This window comes from Eurosta solidaginis, chromosome 1 (assembly GCF_040869045.1).
Source record: "Eurosta solidaginis isolate ZX-2024a chromosome 1, ASM4086904v1, whole genome shotgun sequence".
Classification (NCBI taxonomy): Eukaryota; Metazoa; Arthropoda; class Insecta; order Diptera; family Tephritidae; genus Eurosta; species Eurosta solidaginis.
In genome coordinates, this window is record NC_090319.1 from 276434302 (window position 1) to 276455123 (window position 20822).

Genomic DNA, 20822 nt, shown 5'->3' on the forward strand with positions numbered 1-20822 from the left:
CATGAGTTGGTCCATTGCTGCATTAAAGTGGAGTATAATGGTAAGTACTCCAGTGGACCACATAATCCAACGATTTTTGCAGGGTAATGGTAAGTACTCCAGTGGACCACATGATCCAACGATTTTTGCAGGGTACTTATTTTGCTATTGTTGTAAAATGGATTTTGTAAATGAACACATTGTGCATTGACCAAATAGAGTAAATTGTGGATATTTTTTGTCGATAATATAACAAAAACATATACTTGAATTTAAGTCATTTAATATCAAAGTGCATAGGTCCATCGGCGATTTCGTTGGAGCTTCCTAATTCCGAGAATTTCGGTAAACATATGTATATTTCCATGGCATCGTCCTACGGTGATTCAGGCTTTTTCTATTCACCTGATTCACCTTCCCCGTTTTCCTTCATCTGTGCCACAAAAAAAATGTTCCATTTGGAGAAACTCTTCAGAGGTTATTGACTGGCTCCATCGGACTACAGTTTTTTTAGAGCTGATATTTTAACAGTGTTTGACGGAATATAAATATAGGACCCGAGTGGTTGAGAATAGTCTCTCTGCCTATTTGCACGGCATTGGTAAAAGATTGAAATTGTTTTGGTTGAATTCTATTTTACTTGAGCAGATTTGTATTCAAAGTTAATTTCCTTGCTATCAAAGGAGCTACAGTTACCTATAAAGCCTACTTTAAATGACTGTAATTACAAACTATTGTGTTTACAAGAAAATTTTTCTTAGAAAATAGGATACAAAATTTCAAAATGGGCGTGGCACTGCCCTTTTTAATTAAATTTTTATAGAATACTTTTAATGCCATAAGTCGAACAAAAATTTACCAATCCTTGTGAAATTTGGTAGGGGCATAGATTCTATGATGATAACTGTTTTCTGTGAAAATGGGCGGAATCGATATATCTTTACTAAACTTAGTTCACGTACTTAGTTTACTAAACTTAGTTCACGTACTTATATTGGTATAAAAAATGGCCGAAATACGGCTATGACCACGCCTACTTTCTCGATATCGAAAATTACGAAAAATGCCATAATTCTATAGCAAATATGAAAAAAGGGATGAAACATTGTAATTGGATTGGTTTATTGACGCAAAATATAACTTTAGGAAAAACTTTGTAAAATGGTCACACCCTTCCATATTAAGTATAATAAAATGAAATAGTTCTGCAGGGCGAAATCAAAAGCCCTTAGAATCTTGGCAGGAATATTGTTCGTGGTATTATATATATAAATAAATTAGCGGCACCCGACAGATGATGTTCTGGGTCACCCTGGTCCACAGTTTGGTCGATATCTCGAAAACGCCTTCACATATACAACTAAGAGCCACCTTTTAAACTCCTCATGAATACCTTTAATTTGATACCCATATCGTGCAAACACATTCTAGTCACCCCTGGTCCACCTTTATGGCGATATCTCGAAAAGGCGTCCACCTATAGAACTAAGGTCACTCCCTTTAAGAATACTCATTAACACCTTTCATTTGATACCCATACCGTACAAACAAATTCTAGAGTCACCCCTGGTCCACCTTTATGGCGATATCTCGAAAAGGCGTCAACCTATAGAACTAAGGCCCACTACCTTTTAAAATACTCATTAACGCCTTTTATTTGATTCCCATATCGTACAAGCACATTCTAGAGTCACCCCTGGTCCACCTTTATGGCGATATCCCGAAATGGCGTCCACCTATAGAACTATGGCCCACTCCCTTTTCAAATACTCTTTAATACCTTGCATTTGTTACCCATGTCCTACAAACACACTCCAGGGTTTCCCTAGGTTCATTTTCCCACATGGTGATTTTCCCTTATTTTGTCCCCAAAGCTCTCAGTTGAGTATGTAATGTTCGGTTACACCCGAACTTAGCCTTCTTTACTTGTTTATTATTTAATTTTTAGGAAAATTTTAAAATGAATACTTTTCCAGTTAACTTCTTTGCACTTTATTACCATTTAAATATCGTAAAAACTGGTCATTACGGACAATAATTAAATTTTTGTGTTGATATTTTGAAGTGGCTTTAATTAAATGCAACCACGTGATATTTGAGCGGGTTTTGTGCATGTACGACATTTTTCATAATTTATTGTTACTAGAAAAGTGTGTGCACACTCAGCAAAGACTGCATTCATTTGAATGCTTATTCTGTGTTGAAAAATGTTTGTGTTTCATTCAATTACTCCATTCTTTCCTGAAGGTTTAATGTGGCCACATAAATCGTTCCCGAGATGGTCGGGCTAGCACCTTAATGGTGCTGTGATACCGGAGCGTGCCGGATCTGTATCCGGCAAAGGACCATCAACCTTATGGCTACAACAACAAGAACAACAACAACAACAAGCACCTTCTGGTACGCGAGGGGAATGATTTTTTCGACCTTGTTTCACTTTTCTGACGAAAAATCTTTTCCTTCGTTCTTGGCATCTAAACTGATTTCGCAGCTACTGTCTTAAGAATCGTTATTTTATTTCGATAGTTTTATGTAATTAATGAAGAGCAGAAACAACACTGGACCAAGGTGACTGCCCTGTGGAACTCCAGAAGATACATTGATGTATTCAGACAAGCAATTGTTAAACACAACGCTTTGCTTTCTACCTACCAAGTACGAAGAGACCCAAGAGAGAAGCCGTGATGGAAAACCCAATGGATCGAGTTTTAGTAGGAGTAAGGAATGGGAAACTTTATCAAACACCTTACTGAAATCAGTGTAAATGACATCAACTTCGCAGTTCGTCCTTAAGTTATTGGATACGAGGGTTGTGAACTCCAGCAAGTTAGACACAATGGACTTACCTCTCCAAAAGCCATGTTGTGACAGGTCCACTGCCGAAGATACTGCAAAAGCCAGTTGATTTGTGACAACTGATTCAAATAGTTTTGGAATAGCACAAAGTTTGGCTATTCCCTATAGTTTGTGACACAAGATCTACTATTAGAGCCAGATAATTTGAAACGCTTGAAGAAGCGTGTTTTTTTGTTTTTTAGATAATTAAGTTCTCAGGCCACTTTATTTTAGAGACTTCGTCGATTAGTAAATACCAATTGGCCTTTCTAAACAGAAACCGGCGCGAAGACGCATTCGGATCGGCAGTGTCCGCACCGGTAAGCTAAGAAAATCCAGGTAAATTGAAAGTTCTGGATGATAAACATCCTCAGGTAATACCACTGGATCACATCGAGTAACAGAATAATTCGATGTGTTGTCTGAAAAAATCTAATCAAGATATTTGCCAAATTTATTATGAATTCTGTTAAGTTGATAAAGACCAATGTCTGCAAGGTCATTTAAAAACTCGTAGAATACAACATTACAAGCAGTGGGAACTAGCATTCCGTCAATAAAATTAAAATCGCCAGCCACTAAGACAGAATCAACAGACCTTGACATGGCAAATATAAATTTCAATAGGGAAGAATGTTTTAAGTATACAGAAATATCTGACTGGGGCGGAATATAAGACGCAACAAAATATTTATAAGTAGATAAAAGTTTAACTCGCACGCAGAGGATTTCAACATCAGAAGAATCATCGAAGTACACTTCCTCAGCAGAGAACCTGGTATGTACGGCGATTAACACGCCTCCACCAACTCTGTTTCGTCGGTCTTTTCTAAAGATCTCATAAGAATCTGCTAATATCTCAGAGTTAAACACAGTTGGTTTCAACCATGTCTCAGTAAAAACCAAAACGTCATAACAGAGTTCATGACTACGGAGAAAAAGATCAACTAGTTTAGTATTTAGACCCCTAACATTCTGATAATAGACGTTGAGGCCATTATGAAAGATGTCAGACAAATCTATGACTCCGCAGGAATTTCTACATCTTTTCGAAAAAAACGGAAGGGCTTCATGTATACGTTACTGGGCCAAAGAGAAGCATTGAAAAGTTTGCTATATTCACTTTCACTTACTCGAACTTTAAAAGCGACTCTCACTAAAGTGTTAATGTTGACATCTCTCTTTACTAACTTAAAACAAGTGACATTAGAAGCAGCAATGCCAAAGTGATCAGAGATGTATTTAACAATACTCTCCTCAGTGACCGATGGCTTAAATGAGGACAAACGAATCCATTTATACCGCACAAATACATCTACATAATTCAGCATTGTCATTGCTACCACTAACAACACGCGATTTTTGCGTAATTTCTTTTGATGCACTCTTTCGTTGTCTGTCAGAAACATCAACAGATGGCACATTTGCATTAACTGCGCTACCTGCAGCATCTACATACGATACAGTGTCAGCAGAGCGCGACACTGCACTAGTATTTGTCACATTGTTGACAACCATTTGAGCATCAGACTTATTGCAATTTTCAGAAGGCGCATTTGAATTATTTTTATGATTGTTAGCTTTAGTTGATTTAGATGTGGATGCAGTAGATTTAGTTTTAGATGTAGAATTGGAACTAAATGATGTAGATGCAGGCGAAGTAGAAGTTGTCTTTGTAGTAGAACTAGTAGAGAGAATTATCGATGTTTGTGGCTGAGTAATAATAGCAGCAGGTTTAGATGTAAGAGTAGTAGTAGGTGCAGGTGATGAAGCATTAGCTCTCAGATTATCGATAGGAGAATTAGAGAACTCCGTGCCAAGCGGGGTAGCGGGAAAATCCATTAGGTTGCTTTGTATTAAGTTGTTGTTATTGGATACCATGGGGAGAGCAGAAATAAATAGCGCACTATTTCTGACATTCGGACAACCATATGACTCAGCAACATTTAAGTTGTTGTTGAATGACTTCAAAGAGTCCATTCTATGATTTTTTAAATCATCGAATTTTTTAGACACAGCATTTGAAATTATGTCAAAACCTTGTTTTTGAGCCACAAGAATAGCGTTCAAAATATTAGATAGCTTGTCCGGCACATTTTTCACACAAGTATAGCAAATGCGGGTTAGCCTTGATTAGCTTTACTTCATAGCCCGATATACCCTCACTACAGGCTCTGTGGAAAATCCTCTTGCAGAACCCATTACACGGCACTAGACTATTGTCACCAGATCTGGAAAATAGTTTATTACACTTTCCACAATATTCATCCATTTTTGGCAATTTAAAGTAAAAGAAAATATAAGAATACGTGAAAATATGAGAGCGATTAAAAACACGTCCTTACTCGGCGAGAGAACGATGATCTATGCAATATGCAACCATAAAATCACAAATTTTTAAAAGAATGCTGAGAGAATGCACACTCAATTGATTCAATCTTTTTACAGCTCTGAGTAACAAGCACCATTAAGTACAAATCAGGCAATCTCGTAAGCGATGTTAAAGTCGAAGCGATTACCACAGCCTTCCATATACGTCCGGCTTAACTGGCATGTCACATGCAACTCTGTATGAGCTGAATTGCTGAACATCAGCTGTCATTTAACCGCAATGACCTTGTAGCTGTCACAAGAAGGTCGCAAAATTTTCTTTGACATAACTATCTGATTTGAGGCAATTTTGCGGGTCATATCTAATTGTATATTAGAATTATATGCTAAAATTATATATTAAAAATGGCTGGAAAATACAGAATTGTGATGGTACGTCATGGTGAATCTGAATGGAATCAAAAAAATCTGTTTTGCGGTTGGTTTGACTCTGCGCTCAGTGAGAAAGGCAAATCTGAAGCGCAGGCTGCTGGCAAGGCCATCAAAGAGGCTGGATTAAAGTTCGATGTTGCCCATACATCAGTGCTGTGTCGAGCGATCATCACATTGGAAACGATTCTAAATGAGAGTGGACAAGCTGGTATACCAGTTTGCAAGTCGTGGCGTTTGAATGAACGTCACTATGGTGGATTGACTGGCTTGAATAAAGCGGAAACCGCTGCCAAATATGGAGAAGAGCAAGTACAAATCTGGCGTCGTAGCTTTGATACACCACCACCACCAATGGAAGCTGACCATCCTTACTACGATGTTATTGTTAAGGATCCACGTTATGCCAATGGGCCATCGCCAGCAGAATTTCCTAAATTTGAATCTCTTAAATTGACTATCCAGCGCACTCTGCCGTATTGGAATGATGTGATAATACCACAATTGAAGGAAGGCAAACAAATAATTATCGCTGCGCATGGTAATAGTTTGCGCGGTATTGTAAAGCATTTGGATAGTAAGTATTGAAATTTTTAAACGAAATGTTATGCAATATTTTTCTTTCATCACTAATTTCAACTTGCAGATCTTTCTGAGGATGCCATTATGGCACTTAATTTGCCAACTGGTATTCCATTCGTTTACGAATTGGACGAAAACTTCAAACCAGTTGTTTCAATGAAATTCCTTGGTGATGAAGAGACTGTAAAGAAAGCCATTGAAGCTGTTGCAGCACAAGGCAAAGCTAAGTAAAGACGCACACAAACGACTCTATTATATGCTAAGGCAAGACAGGATCAAGCTAAATTGGAAATAAAAATATGACCGCAAGCAAATATTGCTTAATAAAGTTGTTCGACATTTGTTTGTAGATATATCATGTGGAAAATTGCTACAAAATGTTTTTCCAAAGAAAAATGTTGCGAATGTTGTTGTAGATTAATATTTAAACTTTGAAATATAAGATATCAATAAATTATTGTTAAATGTAAATTCAAGATTCGAAACGAATTCAATGAAAATATATATTCTTTAACCATTAAAAAACGATTGTTGGCATCAGGGGTCGTTTCTTTACCTCAATATAATCTGGCATAACCAGCGAAGAGAAACAGATCCAGTCATTTGAGCGACTGGCTAAATTTTCAAAAGTGTTTTTTGTTGCCACAAAGTGTATTTCTGATCAGTTTGCAATTGCAGTCCCTGAATGAAGTCATGATGGCACCATCTGCGGTTCACTTTAGCATCAACTGGCTTTGGACCCTGGTTTTTCGTTCATTTTCAGGCTCTAGCTCAAACTAAGAGCTTGGTTGTATTATAAGGATCGCAGGGAGAGTTTGCGTTCGAGAAGTTTCAGCAAAAAATAAGGAACTAAAGATAGCGGTCGAGTAGTCGTACAATACAAATTTTAAGTATCGCGAAAATTTATAAGGGATATCTATAGAAAACAATAACTAATCTAACGCTTTTGAATAATAAAACATGATTTTCGCATACGGACAGGACCTAAAATTTCAATAAATGTTATAAAAAATATATTGAATACTTCAATTTATTGGGTTGAGTTTCATGCACCTAGTGCTGCAATTTTCTTAAATGATATTGAAGCATTTCATTTTTTCTTGTGCTTCTTACCATCTTTAGCCAATTCTAAACCTAATATACATTTTGGTGGCACTTTGTAAGTTTCGGTTAATAAATTGTAAATGAAGCGCACCTGATTTCCTTGAATCTGCAACTGCTCCGCTTTTTGATTTGGTAATTTTACGAGCGTAGTACTTGCCGCAGCGCCTTGTTTGCAAAGCTTAATAAATTCTGGTACAATAATGCCATAACATTCTATATTACTTATAAGAGTAACTTTTTTGTTCCCCGAACGTGTTGCAATTGACATTTGTATGAGTGGTTTGTTGGAGGCCACATTTTTAAGTTCACACATTTGAAAACTATATTCCATTTTGCTAGTGATTGTCTTGCATATTTGATTAACGCTTGCTGCTTTACAATCACATATCCGCTCTAGAGTATCATCCAGTTTTATTGTACCACCCGATGCATCAGCTTTAGGCAAATTATTTTTGCTTATGTATTCACGCACAATTTTTTTAATTTGTGCTGTTGGTATGCCTTCACCACGTTTGTAATTCATTTTAGTAAAGAGCGGTGCCGTTACATCATTAACTAAATACATTTCTGTTAGCTCAGAGCGGAACAATGGCTGGTCTTGTGCGTCTCCTTCTGCTGCTGTCTTCGGTGGTTTAAAATCAGTTATAAAGTTTACGACTTCAGGATGTTCCAGATCTATGGCTGATATTTTATCGACGCCTTTTGACTCTTCACGCACAACAATGAAGCCTTGATCAACCATTTCTTTAAGAAAATTTGAGACCTTCTTGTATTTCGTTTTCTTCAAATCTATTGGTTCCGGCGCTTCAGGCACTACATGCAGTCTATAGAAATTACTGGTGAGCAGAGGAAGTTGTAATGTTTTGCCATGATTTTTTAGCGCTGCAAGGAAAGCTTTTTTCAACAAATTTTCTGGTGTAATCGTTGGCGTTGCATCTTCTGCAGTTGCCTCGCCATTCATTTCTTTTGCATAAGCGCACATCTCATCATTTGCAGTTGCTTCTGTATTACCTTGCTTTACAGAGATTTGCAGTTTACCCAATTCGGGGAAAGCTTCTAGGTCTTGCATCACATTGGCGTCAGCGTTTGCTGCAACAATATCTGATAATGGTAACGTTTTATGTTCCTCTTGTTTATGCCGATCCTCTATAGCTCCAAGCTCAGGAAAATCGTCTTTAGTTAGCTCTGCTGATTTTATAGTCGGTACTTGTTGCACTAATGTTGGTTCATGTCCCCACAATTTATCACCAAATAAATGTAAAATTTTTACAGCCACCCCATGGCCACCACACATGTATAGATCATCGGTGGAACGTGGCAAATAACCAACCGCAACCGCTGCTAGATTCGATACTAAATTTACAGCCATCAATTGTCCCTGCCTGTAACGGCCATATACATTCATACCGATACCTACTTTTACCACACCGGGCAACATAAGATCTGCACCATTGGAAAGTTTCGGTAGCACATCACGAAAAGTTGTGTAGTAGGGCAGTAATGTTGGCACTAGCCATAATGCGTACAAAGTTGGTGCTAACTCCCCTGATTCCAATTCAAAAAACATCGGCAATTTATCCACGCAGTAGACATTCGTTTGTATTTCGTGATGTGTTGTTAACTTTAGTTGTGTCACTGCACTCTTGGACGGTATTAATACACTAAATTGCTCTGTTGTTGCTTCAGGAAATGTTTTTTCTATGCGTTGTCGTAAACGTTTTGATTCAGAACTTTTTAATGGAGCATTGCTCCTTAATTTATATGGTTTAAGAAACATCTCACGAATCAGAAAATTGTTGTTTGATGAGTTTCGATTGTAGCTGAGAGCAATCGATAAATTATCTTCAAAGTATATCGATAGTGCAGTAGAGCTAGTGGTGGCCACTTTCTGCACTAATTACGAAATTTTAAACTTAGTTCAATAGTCTTAAATCATCAACCAATAAACAGTTTTCGCATTAAAAAATGAGAGGGTAATAGTCTAGTTGAGGGGTCGACTGCTAATACGCTACCAAAAATTTCGATATTAACTCGTTCAAAAGATATTAACGATAAACCGAAAAAAGACCCGCGGGTACCACCGAAACTGGGGGTGGGATCCATAGTATTTTTGCGCAGAACACCTTTCTGAGTTGGCGGCCTTTGGCCGCACTTATAAAAAATAACCCTGGGCTACGCCATGCCAAGTCCGGGTGTGTGGTATAACCGTGGCAACCGCCACGGTGATGCACAATTTTTTTGTGGGTACAACACAACAACAACCACATGAAAATCGCCAACTTCAACTGCAAATATCTCCCGACATAGATAAAATTTTTCTTTTCCGCCATCGGATTATTGTTCTCGAGATTAATACGCGTATTTTGACACCTCTCTCGATATTTTTGGTACCGTATTAGCAGTCGACCCCTCAACTAAACTATGGTAATAGACTATTACCACGATCGAAAGAGGTGTCAAACGACGCGTCTTGACATCAGCACTAATAATCCGAAGGCCGAAAGGAAGAATTTTAAGTCGTTCAAAAGATATTTACGAAAAACCTAAAAATGACCCGTGGGTTCTTCCGAAACCGGGGGTGGTATCCATAGTATTTTTGTGCACAACACCTTTCTGCGTTGGCGGCCTTCGGCAGCGCTTATAAAAAATTACCCTGGGTGGGTCCAACACCGGCTGGTGACCAAAACTATCTCCGCGCAAAACACTTATGTTAACAATTTTTTTTGTGGGTACACCAACGTTACAGCAACCACATGAAAATCGCCAACTTGAACTGCAAGTATCTCCGGATAGAGATAAAATTTTGTTGTCGAGGTCAATACGCGTCTTTTGACACATCTCTCGATTATTTTGGTAGCGTATTAGCAGTAGACCAGGCGTCGGCATTTAGTGGCACAATTGTGCACACTCAATTCACACGTATTCTTATTCTCTTTAGGTTAGTAGTCACTGAGCATTTGGCGCAGTCATAGTGTACATGTACAAGTGTGTTGACTTCTTTCTGACAGGCACTCGCTTAAGTGTGCATAACGGGAAAATCTGGGTTGCCATTGTTGTTTCGGTTGAAAAAGGTCAATTAGGGTTCTGTGCAGAGACGTAAAAGATTGAAACAGCATTGTAGTCACAAAAGTGTTGCTCCTGTTCCACAGCATTTTAATTTTATATCATGGCGAAAAGTGTTCAGTTCAGAGTTATTAATTTTCATTAAAAGTTTAATTTATTACGGAAGGTTACTCCTTTAATTGTAAAAAGCAGAGAAAACGTAGAGTTTTTCAAATTATTCTGAAAAACTTTTCAATTTGAATTTCTGTACCCAAGTTCACTATGAAAAACTGAAAAATGTAAACTTATTGAAAACTCATTTGCACACACAATTTACACTTTGAATTTAATTTTGTTTTTATGCACAAAATTTTGAAACTAAAAACAAAATTTTCATTTGTCAGAAAAAATAAAGAAAAAACTAACTAATGTCAAAAAACCCTATCGAAATACAAACTGGCTTGTTTGTTTTTAATGAACTACGTTGAATTTTTCTTGTATTTCGTTAGTTTTTTCAAATATAGTTCACATACTTTCACCAGTATTGAAACCTTATTGGCACCCTCGACAAAAAATATAAGAGAAAATACAAGAAAAATACATAGAAAATAAAGTAGCGTCATATAGGAGTTTGATTTGTTTGCAATTACAGCACCATTATACTTGCAGGAGGCTTTCACAGCTGCAAAAATTAAGGCGGATTTAAACAGACGCTTTGGTTGTGTTGCATTCATTAATTCATCTGTCGGGCGAAGTATCGAAAAATTTACATAAATGCTTTGGTTGCGTGCCTACGCTAAACTATATTTCAAAAAACTAACGAAATACAAGAAAAATACAACCTTTCATTAAAAACCAACGAGCCAGTTTGTTCTTCGATAGGTTTTTTTGACATTCGGCCGTTTTTTCTTTATTTTTTTCAGACAAATGAAAGTTTTTTTTTTTAGTTTGAAAATTTGGTGCATAAAAACGCAATTAGAATCAAGTTTCTTGTGAAAAAAGTGAACCATTAGAGATCGAAATAATTTGCGCGTGTTATTTGCATTGTTTTATTGTAAAAAATGTTAATGTAAAAATAAAATGTAAAACATAAACAAAAACATAACAAACTCGCTAATTATGGGGGAATAGTGGCCTCGCTTTTTCATGATAGAAATTTTGTTTGTGTTTTGAAGTTCCGATAAAGTTTCGTTAGTTTTTTTTAGCTTGAAATCCAAGCAAAAATAAAGTAGTGTCATATATGCTTTTGAAGTGACCAAAGCGTTTTATATAATTTTGCCCTTATGCATTTGTGTAAACAGCCTTAGAATTGAAATTTTTCCATGTTACACGTGTGGCGCTTTATATTTTGACTCTAATTTAAATAAATTTTGCTTTCCGTATGTTTCCGCATTGTTGCAGGCTACAAATCTAGTATTCTTATATCCGCGGAAATATATGCAACTATTACATCTGTAAATACTACAAAGTTTTATTAAACTATTAGATGCAACTCAGCTTGAAGTACTCTTACGTACCAAAAATGCAACTCTAGACCTGAGATTTGCATCAGGTGAGCGAGGCTGTTTGTAGTTTTGACTTAGTTGACACACTTGGCATAGATGAATGGATTTGCAACTCTTTGTTTCGAGGGAGCGCTGTCAAAATGCACATTTTTTATAACATTTATCAATGAAGCCACTCCAAACAAAAATGAATAGATCTGAAAATGGGGATTTTTGACATACACTTCGGCGATTATAGTTTCAATCATTTAATAAAATGATAGTCGTAAAATATTTATTTCCTTAAAGTTATTTTACAATAATACGACTAGTTAGATTTAAATATAAACAAATCTAAGTAAAATTTACATTTCGATTAAATTAATTAGTCAAATATTGTAACGCATTTAACTCGCAGTGAAAACAATATATTCTTTTGAAATTGCAGTAAATCGGACCTATGATATAATAGTTAACATTATTTAATGGATAGGGCTTATCCTACATGTCTGGCGTTCCAGGTTCTGTGATCAAAATGGACTGGTTGCATCGGAAGTTCATATTTACAAAACCTATTTTTAGTGATAACTTTTGAATGGAAAATAATATTTACCCTCCGCCTTCGAACTAATAATACTTACACTAAAACAAGTATTTTTTTTTTATTTAACTCTTCGCCTCCATGTTTGATTAGCCCGGCGGGTATCCCGTCATTACTTTGCACCTTGTGATTTTTGAGCCGTTTGCAAAGCCACCAAATAAATGTGATGTTAGTTATTCGCCCGCTTTCAAAGAGGAAGAAAAAATATACTCCAAACATTTTATTTTTACTCCGACGTAGTCGTTTACTCAGATAACAGTTTTAAATACACGAAATCGAAAATTTCAAAAGCGCTACGTCATCAAAATTTTTTTTTCAAATGCGATTACAAATACAACAATTCCGGAATGCGGGATCTGGGCTCATTTGTTTATGGTCTTAAATAGCGTTATGGGCAGAATTATATAAACACTTTTAACGATTTTTAAGACCTAGTTTACAAATAACGAGACTCTCTTTAGTTGGTAATAGTCTAGTTGAGGGGTCGACTGCTAATACGCTACCAAAAACCAAACGACGCGTCTTGACATCAGTATTAATAATCCGAAGGCGGAGAATAAAAATTTTAACTCATTCAAAAGATAATAACGAAAAACCGCAAAAAGACCCGTGGGTACCTCCGAAACCGGGGGTGGGATCCTTAGTATTTTTGCGCAGAACACCTTTCTGAGTTGGCTGCCTTCGGCCGCGCTTATAAAAAATTACCCTGGGCCACGCCATGCCAACTCCGGGTGTGTGGTATAACCGTGGCTACCGCCACGGTGATGCACAAATTTTTTTGGTGGGTACAAACACAACAACAACCACATGAAAATCACCAAATTCAACTGCAAATATCTCCAGACAGAGATGAAATTTTTCTTTTCCGCCTTCGGATTATTGTTCTGGAGATCAATATGCGTCTTTTGACACCTCTCTCGATATTTTTGGTAGCGTATTAGAAGTCGACCCCTCAACTAGACTATTACCCTTTAGTTTCGCACTTAACTCTTAATCGGTATTAAACAACTAGATTTCCAGTATAAAGTTTTTCAGCAGGTTAGGGGTATAGAATATACCCGCGGTAGGTATGCCTGTCGTAAGAGGAGACTAAAATACCAAATAAATTCAAGGGGTTGTGTAGCGCAACCTTCTCAAGGGGTTGCCAGCGCAATATATAGCTTCTCCAACCCAATTGTCAATCTCACTTATTCGCGGCGAATCCTGTTTCATTAACAGCCGAGGCTCGAAGATGGTCGGGCTTGGTACCGGAACGTATCGGATCTGCATCCTGCAAAGGACCATCAACATCTGTCGACGACGATGAATAAAAGGCGAGAGGTTTTTAATATGTATTTAAATTACATTTAATTAAACACGATAAAATTTAAAATAAAATACAACAAATTTAAAGGTAAATTAATTTGACGTGACGCGTTAAAAAAATTGCTGCCCTTGCTGGCCACTCGATTCGTCTTCTTTTCGATAACTGTGCTGCTGTTCAATTTGGTCCCTGTATAAATACTGTAAAGAATTTGCTGCCAATCCTCTTATTTGCAATCCTCTGCTAAGTTCGAATCACTAAACTGTTGAATAAATAACTCCAATTTGTAATAATGCAAAATGGCCTTTATTAAAGTACTTCACAATAACACTCAAACTGTGCAACGAATAGCTTGCTTAATAACCACACTGATTGATAGCTCAATGAAACTCTACTATTCAAAATAATACTGCTATTGCTAGATATCGTCTTAATCGCAACTGCTTGACAACTCAAATCAAACTGAATTACTTCTTGCTCGCCTGCCCCGCTTTTATAGTTTACGCTGCATACTTCTAGGCTCTTCGATTTCCAGAAGTTACTAGTTAGTTTCGGCTACAAAATCGCCAGCCACAACTACGTGCACAAATTATTGCTCTCTCTTGTGACAACTCAGATAAGATATATGCATGTGTTTGTGCATTGCCGCTCCGCCGCTCGTATACGTACATATGTGTAGACGCACTTATTTATTCGTTTATGTAGATACATAATGATTGAATTATTGATGTGAATGTTTGTAGTTTACAGTCTCTCGCGCATACATAGGCGTATAAGTAAATGCATCTGTGTGTGACATCTTTCGGCTGACTTATATAGTGTATACATGATTTGATTATTGACGTAAATAATGCTTATCGTGGCCTTGGCATCGCCTTAGCGATGGTATAACTTAGTGATGTTAATATCCATGACACTGCCCTCCACCTAAGTCTGATCGTCCCGATCAGACAAATCTCCCCATCTAAATGTTGCCAGCCTTTCCAAGTGGACCACTTTCATTTTGGTTCGTGGTTTACCGATGGCTTGTATGCGGTACACTACATCGTTGATCCGTTTTACAACTTTGTATGGGCCTTCCCAATTACACTGCAATTTCGGGGACAAACCTTTTTTTCGTTGCGGGTTGTATAACAGCACCAAATCTCCTTCCTGAAAACCTTCTGAATTAATTGCTTTATCATATCTGGATTTCATCTTGTCACTCATAATCTTTGTTCGTTGCCTTATCAGATCATGTATTTCTCTTAGCTCTTCTTCCAAATCACTAGTGGATTTCCTGACATTTCTCTTCGCATTGGCATCTATCCCAAACTTCAAATCAGCTGGCAGTCTAAGGTCATTGCCAAAAATTACTTTTGCAGGGGTTTGGCCCGTTGTCTCATGCACTGCTGATCGGTAAGCCATCAAGAATAATGGTATGCGGGTATCCCATTCTTTATGGTACTTGTCCACTACTTTCCTTAAGTGCTCCTCCAATGTTCTATTGAATCGTTCTACCATACCATCGGATTGAGGATGCAATGCAGTTGTCCGTGTTTTTCGAATGCCCAATGACTTACACATTTCCTGGAACACAGCTGATTCAAAATTCTGCCTTGGTCAGAATGTAACTCCATTGGTACACCATACCTTGCAACCCAATTGTTTATAAACACTTCTGCTACCGTTTCCGCTTCTTGATTTGGGATTGGGTATACCTCTGGCCATTTGCTGAAATAACCCACAACTACCAGTACATATTTTTTTCCGCCGTTGCTAGTAGGAAATGGACCGGCGACATCCATAGCGATCCTTTCAAATGGCGCACCTGAGTTATATTGCTTCATCTGGCCATGACTTCGTGTTCTGGGCCCTTTCGCTCTGCTGCAAACCTCGCAGTTCGCAATCCACTCAGTGACCGACTGACGGCAACCAACCCAATACAATCTCTGTTTAATCTTCTCGAGCGTCTTCGTGATTCCAAGATGACCTCCGCTTGGACCATTATGCAGCTCGCTGAGCACATCAAGAATCCTCTTTCTGGGAACAACTATCAGTTTATTCTTGTATTTACCATCCTCACTCTCCCATACTCGATCAAGGCAACCGGATATCAATTTTAAAATGTTCCACTGTGCCCAATATGACTTCGCAATAGGACTCTCTGCTGACATCTCTTCTCTGTTTGGTCTTTCATTTCGTTCGAGCCCTTGCATAACACGTGAGAGATCTGCATCTTCTAGCTGGCACTTTCTTAGCTGCTCCTTGTCCCATTCATCTGTACATGTTATAGTCATTAGCCGGACATCTATAATGTCTTCTTTAGCCTCGGCTTTTGAACAGTGCTTGCATTCCAAACTACATGGTCTTCGTGACATTGCATCGGCATTTCCATGGGTACTACCTTTTCGATGCTCAATGGAAAAGTCATAGCTTTGTAGTCGCTCGATCCACCGTGCCAATTGTCCCTCCGGATTACGGAACTGCAGTAGCCATTTTAAAGCTGCGTGATCTGTCCTGACACGGAATCGCTGGCCGTAGAGGTATTTGTGAAAATGTTTAACGCACTCTACCAATGCCAACAGCTCTCTCCGCGTAACGCAGTAGTTCCTCTCTGGTTTTCCAATCGAACGGCTGTAATATGCAACTACCTTCTCCTGTCCATCGACCAGTTGTGATAAAACGCCTCCTATAGCATATCCACTCGCATCTGTATCTAGAATAAATGTTGCTCCTGGAATCGGATATGCTAACATTGGGGCAGTGCACAAACGCTCCTTCAATGTTTGGAAAGCCACTTCTTGCTCCTTCTTCCATTCAAAAGCTTTATTTTTTCTTGTAAGCTCATGGAGGCTATGGGATACGCTGGGAAAATTTTGTACAAATCGGCGGTAATATGTGCACAGCCCAAGCAAACTTCTTAATTCATGTAGGTTCTGTGGTCTTGGCCAATCCTTTACAGCCTCTATCTTTTCGTTCGCAGTGCAGATGCCCTCTGTCGTTACCTCGTGACCCAAATAATTTACTTCCTTTTTAAACAGCGCACACTTTTTGGGACTTAACTTCAGACCAGCGCCAGCTATTCTTTGGAAAACTTCCTCCAAGCTCTTAAGATGTTCATCGAAATTCTTGCCCAATACGATGATGTCGTCCAGGTACACCAAGCATGTTTTCCAATGTAGTCCTTTCAATACCTGATCCATGAGTCTCTCGAAAGTAGCTGGTGCATTACATAGTCCAAAGGGCATTACTGTAAATTGCCTAAGACCATCTCCGACGCTGAAGGCTGTTTTCTCTTTGTCTTCCTCCTTTACCTCCACTTGCCAGTAGCCGCTTTTCAAGTCCAGTGTGGAAAACCATTTCGTACCAGAGAGCGAGTCCAGAGTGTCGTCAATTCTTGGCAATGGGTAGCTATCCTCTTTCGTAACGTCATTCAACTTCCGGTAGTCCACGCAAAACCTCATTTTTCCATCCTTCTTCTTTACAAGTACTACCGGTGAGCTCCAGGGACTAGCTGATGGTTCGATGACGCCGCTGTCGCTCATTTCTTGTATAATTTCACTCACAACTTCCCGCTTCGCCAGTGGAACACTACGTGGAGCTTGACGGATCGGCCTCGCATCTCCAGTGTCAATTTGATGTTTCACAACGTTGGTGCGGCCTGGTTTAGAACCATCCTGGTCAAATATGTTCGCGTACTTTAGGAGCAGTTGTTTTGCCTTACTCTGATATGCTTCCTCTAGCCCCTGCGTCCATGCCGTGATGTCATTTGAAAGATTAGTATAACTAGCTGAAACGTGTTCCTGGAGCTGTTCACAGTTAATAACTACTTCAGCCTCTTGGCATCTTCCCAAAATAGCTCCTTTAGTCAGTTTGAGTGGTGAATTGAACTCATTGAGTACTCTTACCAGAATACGTCCATCTTGTTTTGTCATAGCCAGGGTTTTTCCTACAAGTATGTTCAGTGCTGATTTTTTTGCTGCTTCGACAACCCACAATTTGTTTGTCCCACAATCTCCATCAACCTTTGCCCAGATGACTGCTTCGGATTTTGGTGGTATTCGCTGACTCTCTTCCACCAGCACTCGTTTACTGCTGTAGCCTCTCTCGTAGCCGAAATTAAGTGGTACATCCATGTTCTTATATCGCATCGTCTTGCTTTGCATGTCGATCTTGATGCCCTGGTCGATTAAGAAGTCCACTCCAATTATGATTTCATCAACAATCTCTGCCACTATAAAATTGTGTACTACCGTGACGTTCCCAATTGCGACTTCACATGATACTTCTCCTAGAACCGTGCTGTCTTCTCCAGTGGCTGTACGCAATCTTGCTCCATGCAATGGTGTTATCTTCTTGTTGACTAAATCCGCTCGAATGATGAAATGAGATGCACCCGTATCTACAGTCAGTAAACGTTCCTTTCCATCCACATGTCCTCCGACAGTAAGATTGTTTGACCTTCTTCCAATTTGTGAGGTAGAGATTATGGGGCATTCAATTGAGGGAGCCAGCTGTCGCCCCTTGCGGCTGACTCGCTTTAGTTTAGCGATTGAGTGGACTTGGAGATTTGCTCATCTCCTTCAGCTCTGCGTTTACGACCACCCACATTGTTGGAGCTATTGGGACCGGTGCTGCAATGTCGTGCAATATGACCTGGGTTGCCGCACTTGAAACATTTAATAACTCCGGCATTTTTCTGTTGTGATCCCTTCAGTGCTTCCAAAATTGTGTCTACCCATTCTGGCCTTTCTACTTCTACACGATGAGCCTTATATGCTGGTTTACTCAATAGGGAGGCAGTTTCCTGAGTCAATGCATGTGATACCGTTTCAGCAAATGTCAGTTTTGGGTTCGCGTATGTAGCTCGCTTCGTTTCCACGTCCCGTATGCCATTTATGAAACTCTGGATTTTTACCCTTTCAGCGTATTCCACGGGTGCGTCTGCATTTGCAAGATGAGCCAATCTTTCAATATCTGAAGCAAACTCCTGCAATGTCTCATTTGCTTTTTGGTAGCGGTTTTGCAACTCAATTTGGAATATCTGTTTTCTATGCTCACTTCCATAACGTCGTTCTACAGCAGCCATCAATGCTTCATAATTGTTCCGCTCTCCTTCGGGAATCGTCTGTAGAATTTCCGCTGCTGGCCCCTTTTTTCCATAATTTTTGAACGCTATTCTACAGTTGTAGGTCAAACTAAAGTTTACCAAAATTTTTGGCACGTTTTTCGTTTTGGTTGCACATTTTTTGTTCTGGCACCCGCTTCAGCTGGCGCGAGGTATTTATCTGTGATTGTTGCCAGCAACAACTAGAAGATAAATCCCTCGTGAGAGCGAAAATATGAGAGCGTAAGCAAAAGATTCGATTGCTTCTTTATCTTATACCAACTCTTCGCCTCCATGTTTGATTAGCCCGGCGGGTATCCCGTCATTACTTTGCACCTTGTGATTTTTGAGCCGTTTGCAAAGCCACCAAGTAAATGTGATGTTAGTTATTCGCCCGCTTTCAAAGAGGAAGAAAAAATATACTCCAAACATTTTATTTTTACTCCGACGTAGTCGTTTACTCAGATAACAGTTTTAAATACACGAAATCGAAAATTTCAAAAGCGCTACGTCATCAAAATTTTTTTTTCAAATGCGATTACAAATACAACAATTCCGGAATGCGGGATCTGGGCTCATTTGTTTATGGTCTTAAATAGCGTTATGGGCAGAATTATATAAACACTTTTAACGATTTTTAAGACCTAGTTTACAAATAACGAGACTCTCTTTAGTTGGTAATAGTCTAGTTGAGGGGTCGACTGCTAATACGCTACCAAAAACCAAACGACGCGTCTTGACATCAGTATTAATAATCCGAAGGCGGAGAATAAAAATTTTAACTCATTCAAAAGATATTAACGAAAAACCGCAAAAAGACCCGTGGGTACCTCCGAAACCGGGGGTGGGATCCTTAGTATTTTTGCGCAGAACACCTTTCTGAGTTGGCTGCCTTCGGCCGCGCTTATAAAAAATTACCCTGGGCCACGCCATGCCAACTCCGGGTGTGTGGTATAACCGTGGCTACCGCCACGGTGATGCACAAATTTTTTTGGTGGGTACAAACACAACAACAACCACATGAAAATCACCAAATTCAACTGCAAATATCTCCAGACAGAGATGAAATTTTTCTTTTCCGCCTTCGGATTATTGTTCTGGAGATCAATATGCGTCTTTTGACACCTCTCTCGATATTTTTGGTAGCGTTTTAGAAGTCGACCCCTCAACTAGACTATTACCCTTTAGTTTCGCACTTAACTCTTAATCGGTATTAAACAACTAGATTTCCAGTATAAAGTTTTTCAGCAGGTTAGGGGTATAGAATATACCCGCGGTAGGTATGCCTGTCGTAAGAGGAGACTAAAATACCAAATAAATTCAAGGGGTTGTGTAGCGCAACCTTCTCAAGGGGTTGCCAGCGCAATATATAGCTTCTCCAACCCAATTGTCAATCTCACTTATTCGCGGCGAATCCTGTTTCATTAACAGCCGAGGCTCGAAGATGGTCGGGCTTGGTACCGGAACGTATCGGATCTGCATCCGGCAAAGGACCATCAACATCTGTCGACGACGATGAATAAAAGGCGAGAGGTTTTTAATATGTATTTAAATTACATTTAATTAAACACGATAAAATTTAAAATAAAATACAACAAATTTAAAGGTAAATTAATTTGACGTGACGCGTTAAAAAAATTGCTGCCCTTGCTGGCCACTCGATTCGTCTTCTTTTCGATAACTGTGCTGCTGTTCAATTTGGTCCCTGTATAAATACTGTAAAGAATTTGCTGCCAATCCTCTTATTTGCAATCTTCTGCTAAGTTCGAATCACTAAACTGTTGAATAAATAACTCCAATTTGTAATAATGCAAAATGGCCTTTATTAAAGTACTTCACAATAACACTCAAACTGTGCAACGAATAGCTTGCTTAATAACCACAATGATTGATAGCTCAATGAAACTCTACTATTCAAAATAATACTGCTATTGCTAGATATCGTCTTAATCGCAACTGCCCAGCAAAAATGTGCCCGTAAATTGACTAGGAAAATGACTAACAGCTGTGTCGATGGAACACGTAAATCGCTAAGTAGCATTT

At 38.8% G+C, this 20822-nt stretch overlaps 2 protein-coding genes across 2 annotated transcripts; one reads left to right on the top strand and one right to left on the bottom strand.

Moving 5' to 3' along the window:
* Positions 1-5450: 5450 nt before the first annotated feature.
* On the top strand, positions 5451-6656 carry LOC137237347 (phosphoglycerate mutase 2-like). The gene is made up of 2 exons (XM_067760871.1): positions 5451-6151; positions 6221-6656. Exons 1-2 carry the CDS (start codon positions 5551-5553, stop codon positions 6385-6387), a joined length of 768 nt encoding a protein of 255 aa, XP_067616972.1. The 5' UTR covers positions 5451-5550; the 3' UTR covers positions 6388-6656.
* A 512-nt stretch (positions 6657-7168) lies between these two features.
* Positions 7169-9080, bottom strand: eIF2D (eukaryotic translation initiation factor 2D). Its single transcript, XM_067760870.1, has one exon. The coding sequence runs from the start codon at positions 9035-9037 to the stop codon at positions 7247-7249; it is 1791 nt and encodes a 596-aa protein (XP_067616971.1). The 5' UTR covers positions 9038-9080; the 3' UTR covers positions 7169-7246.
* Positions 9081-20822: the final 11742 nt, after the last annotated feature.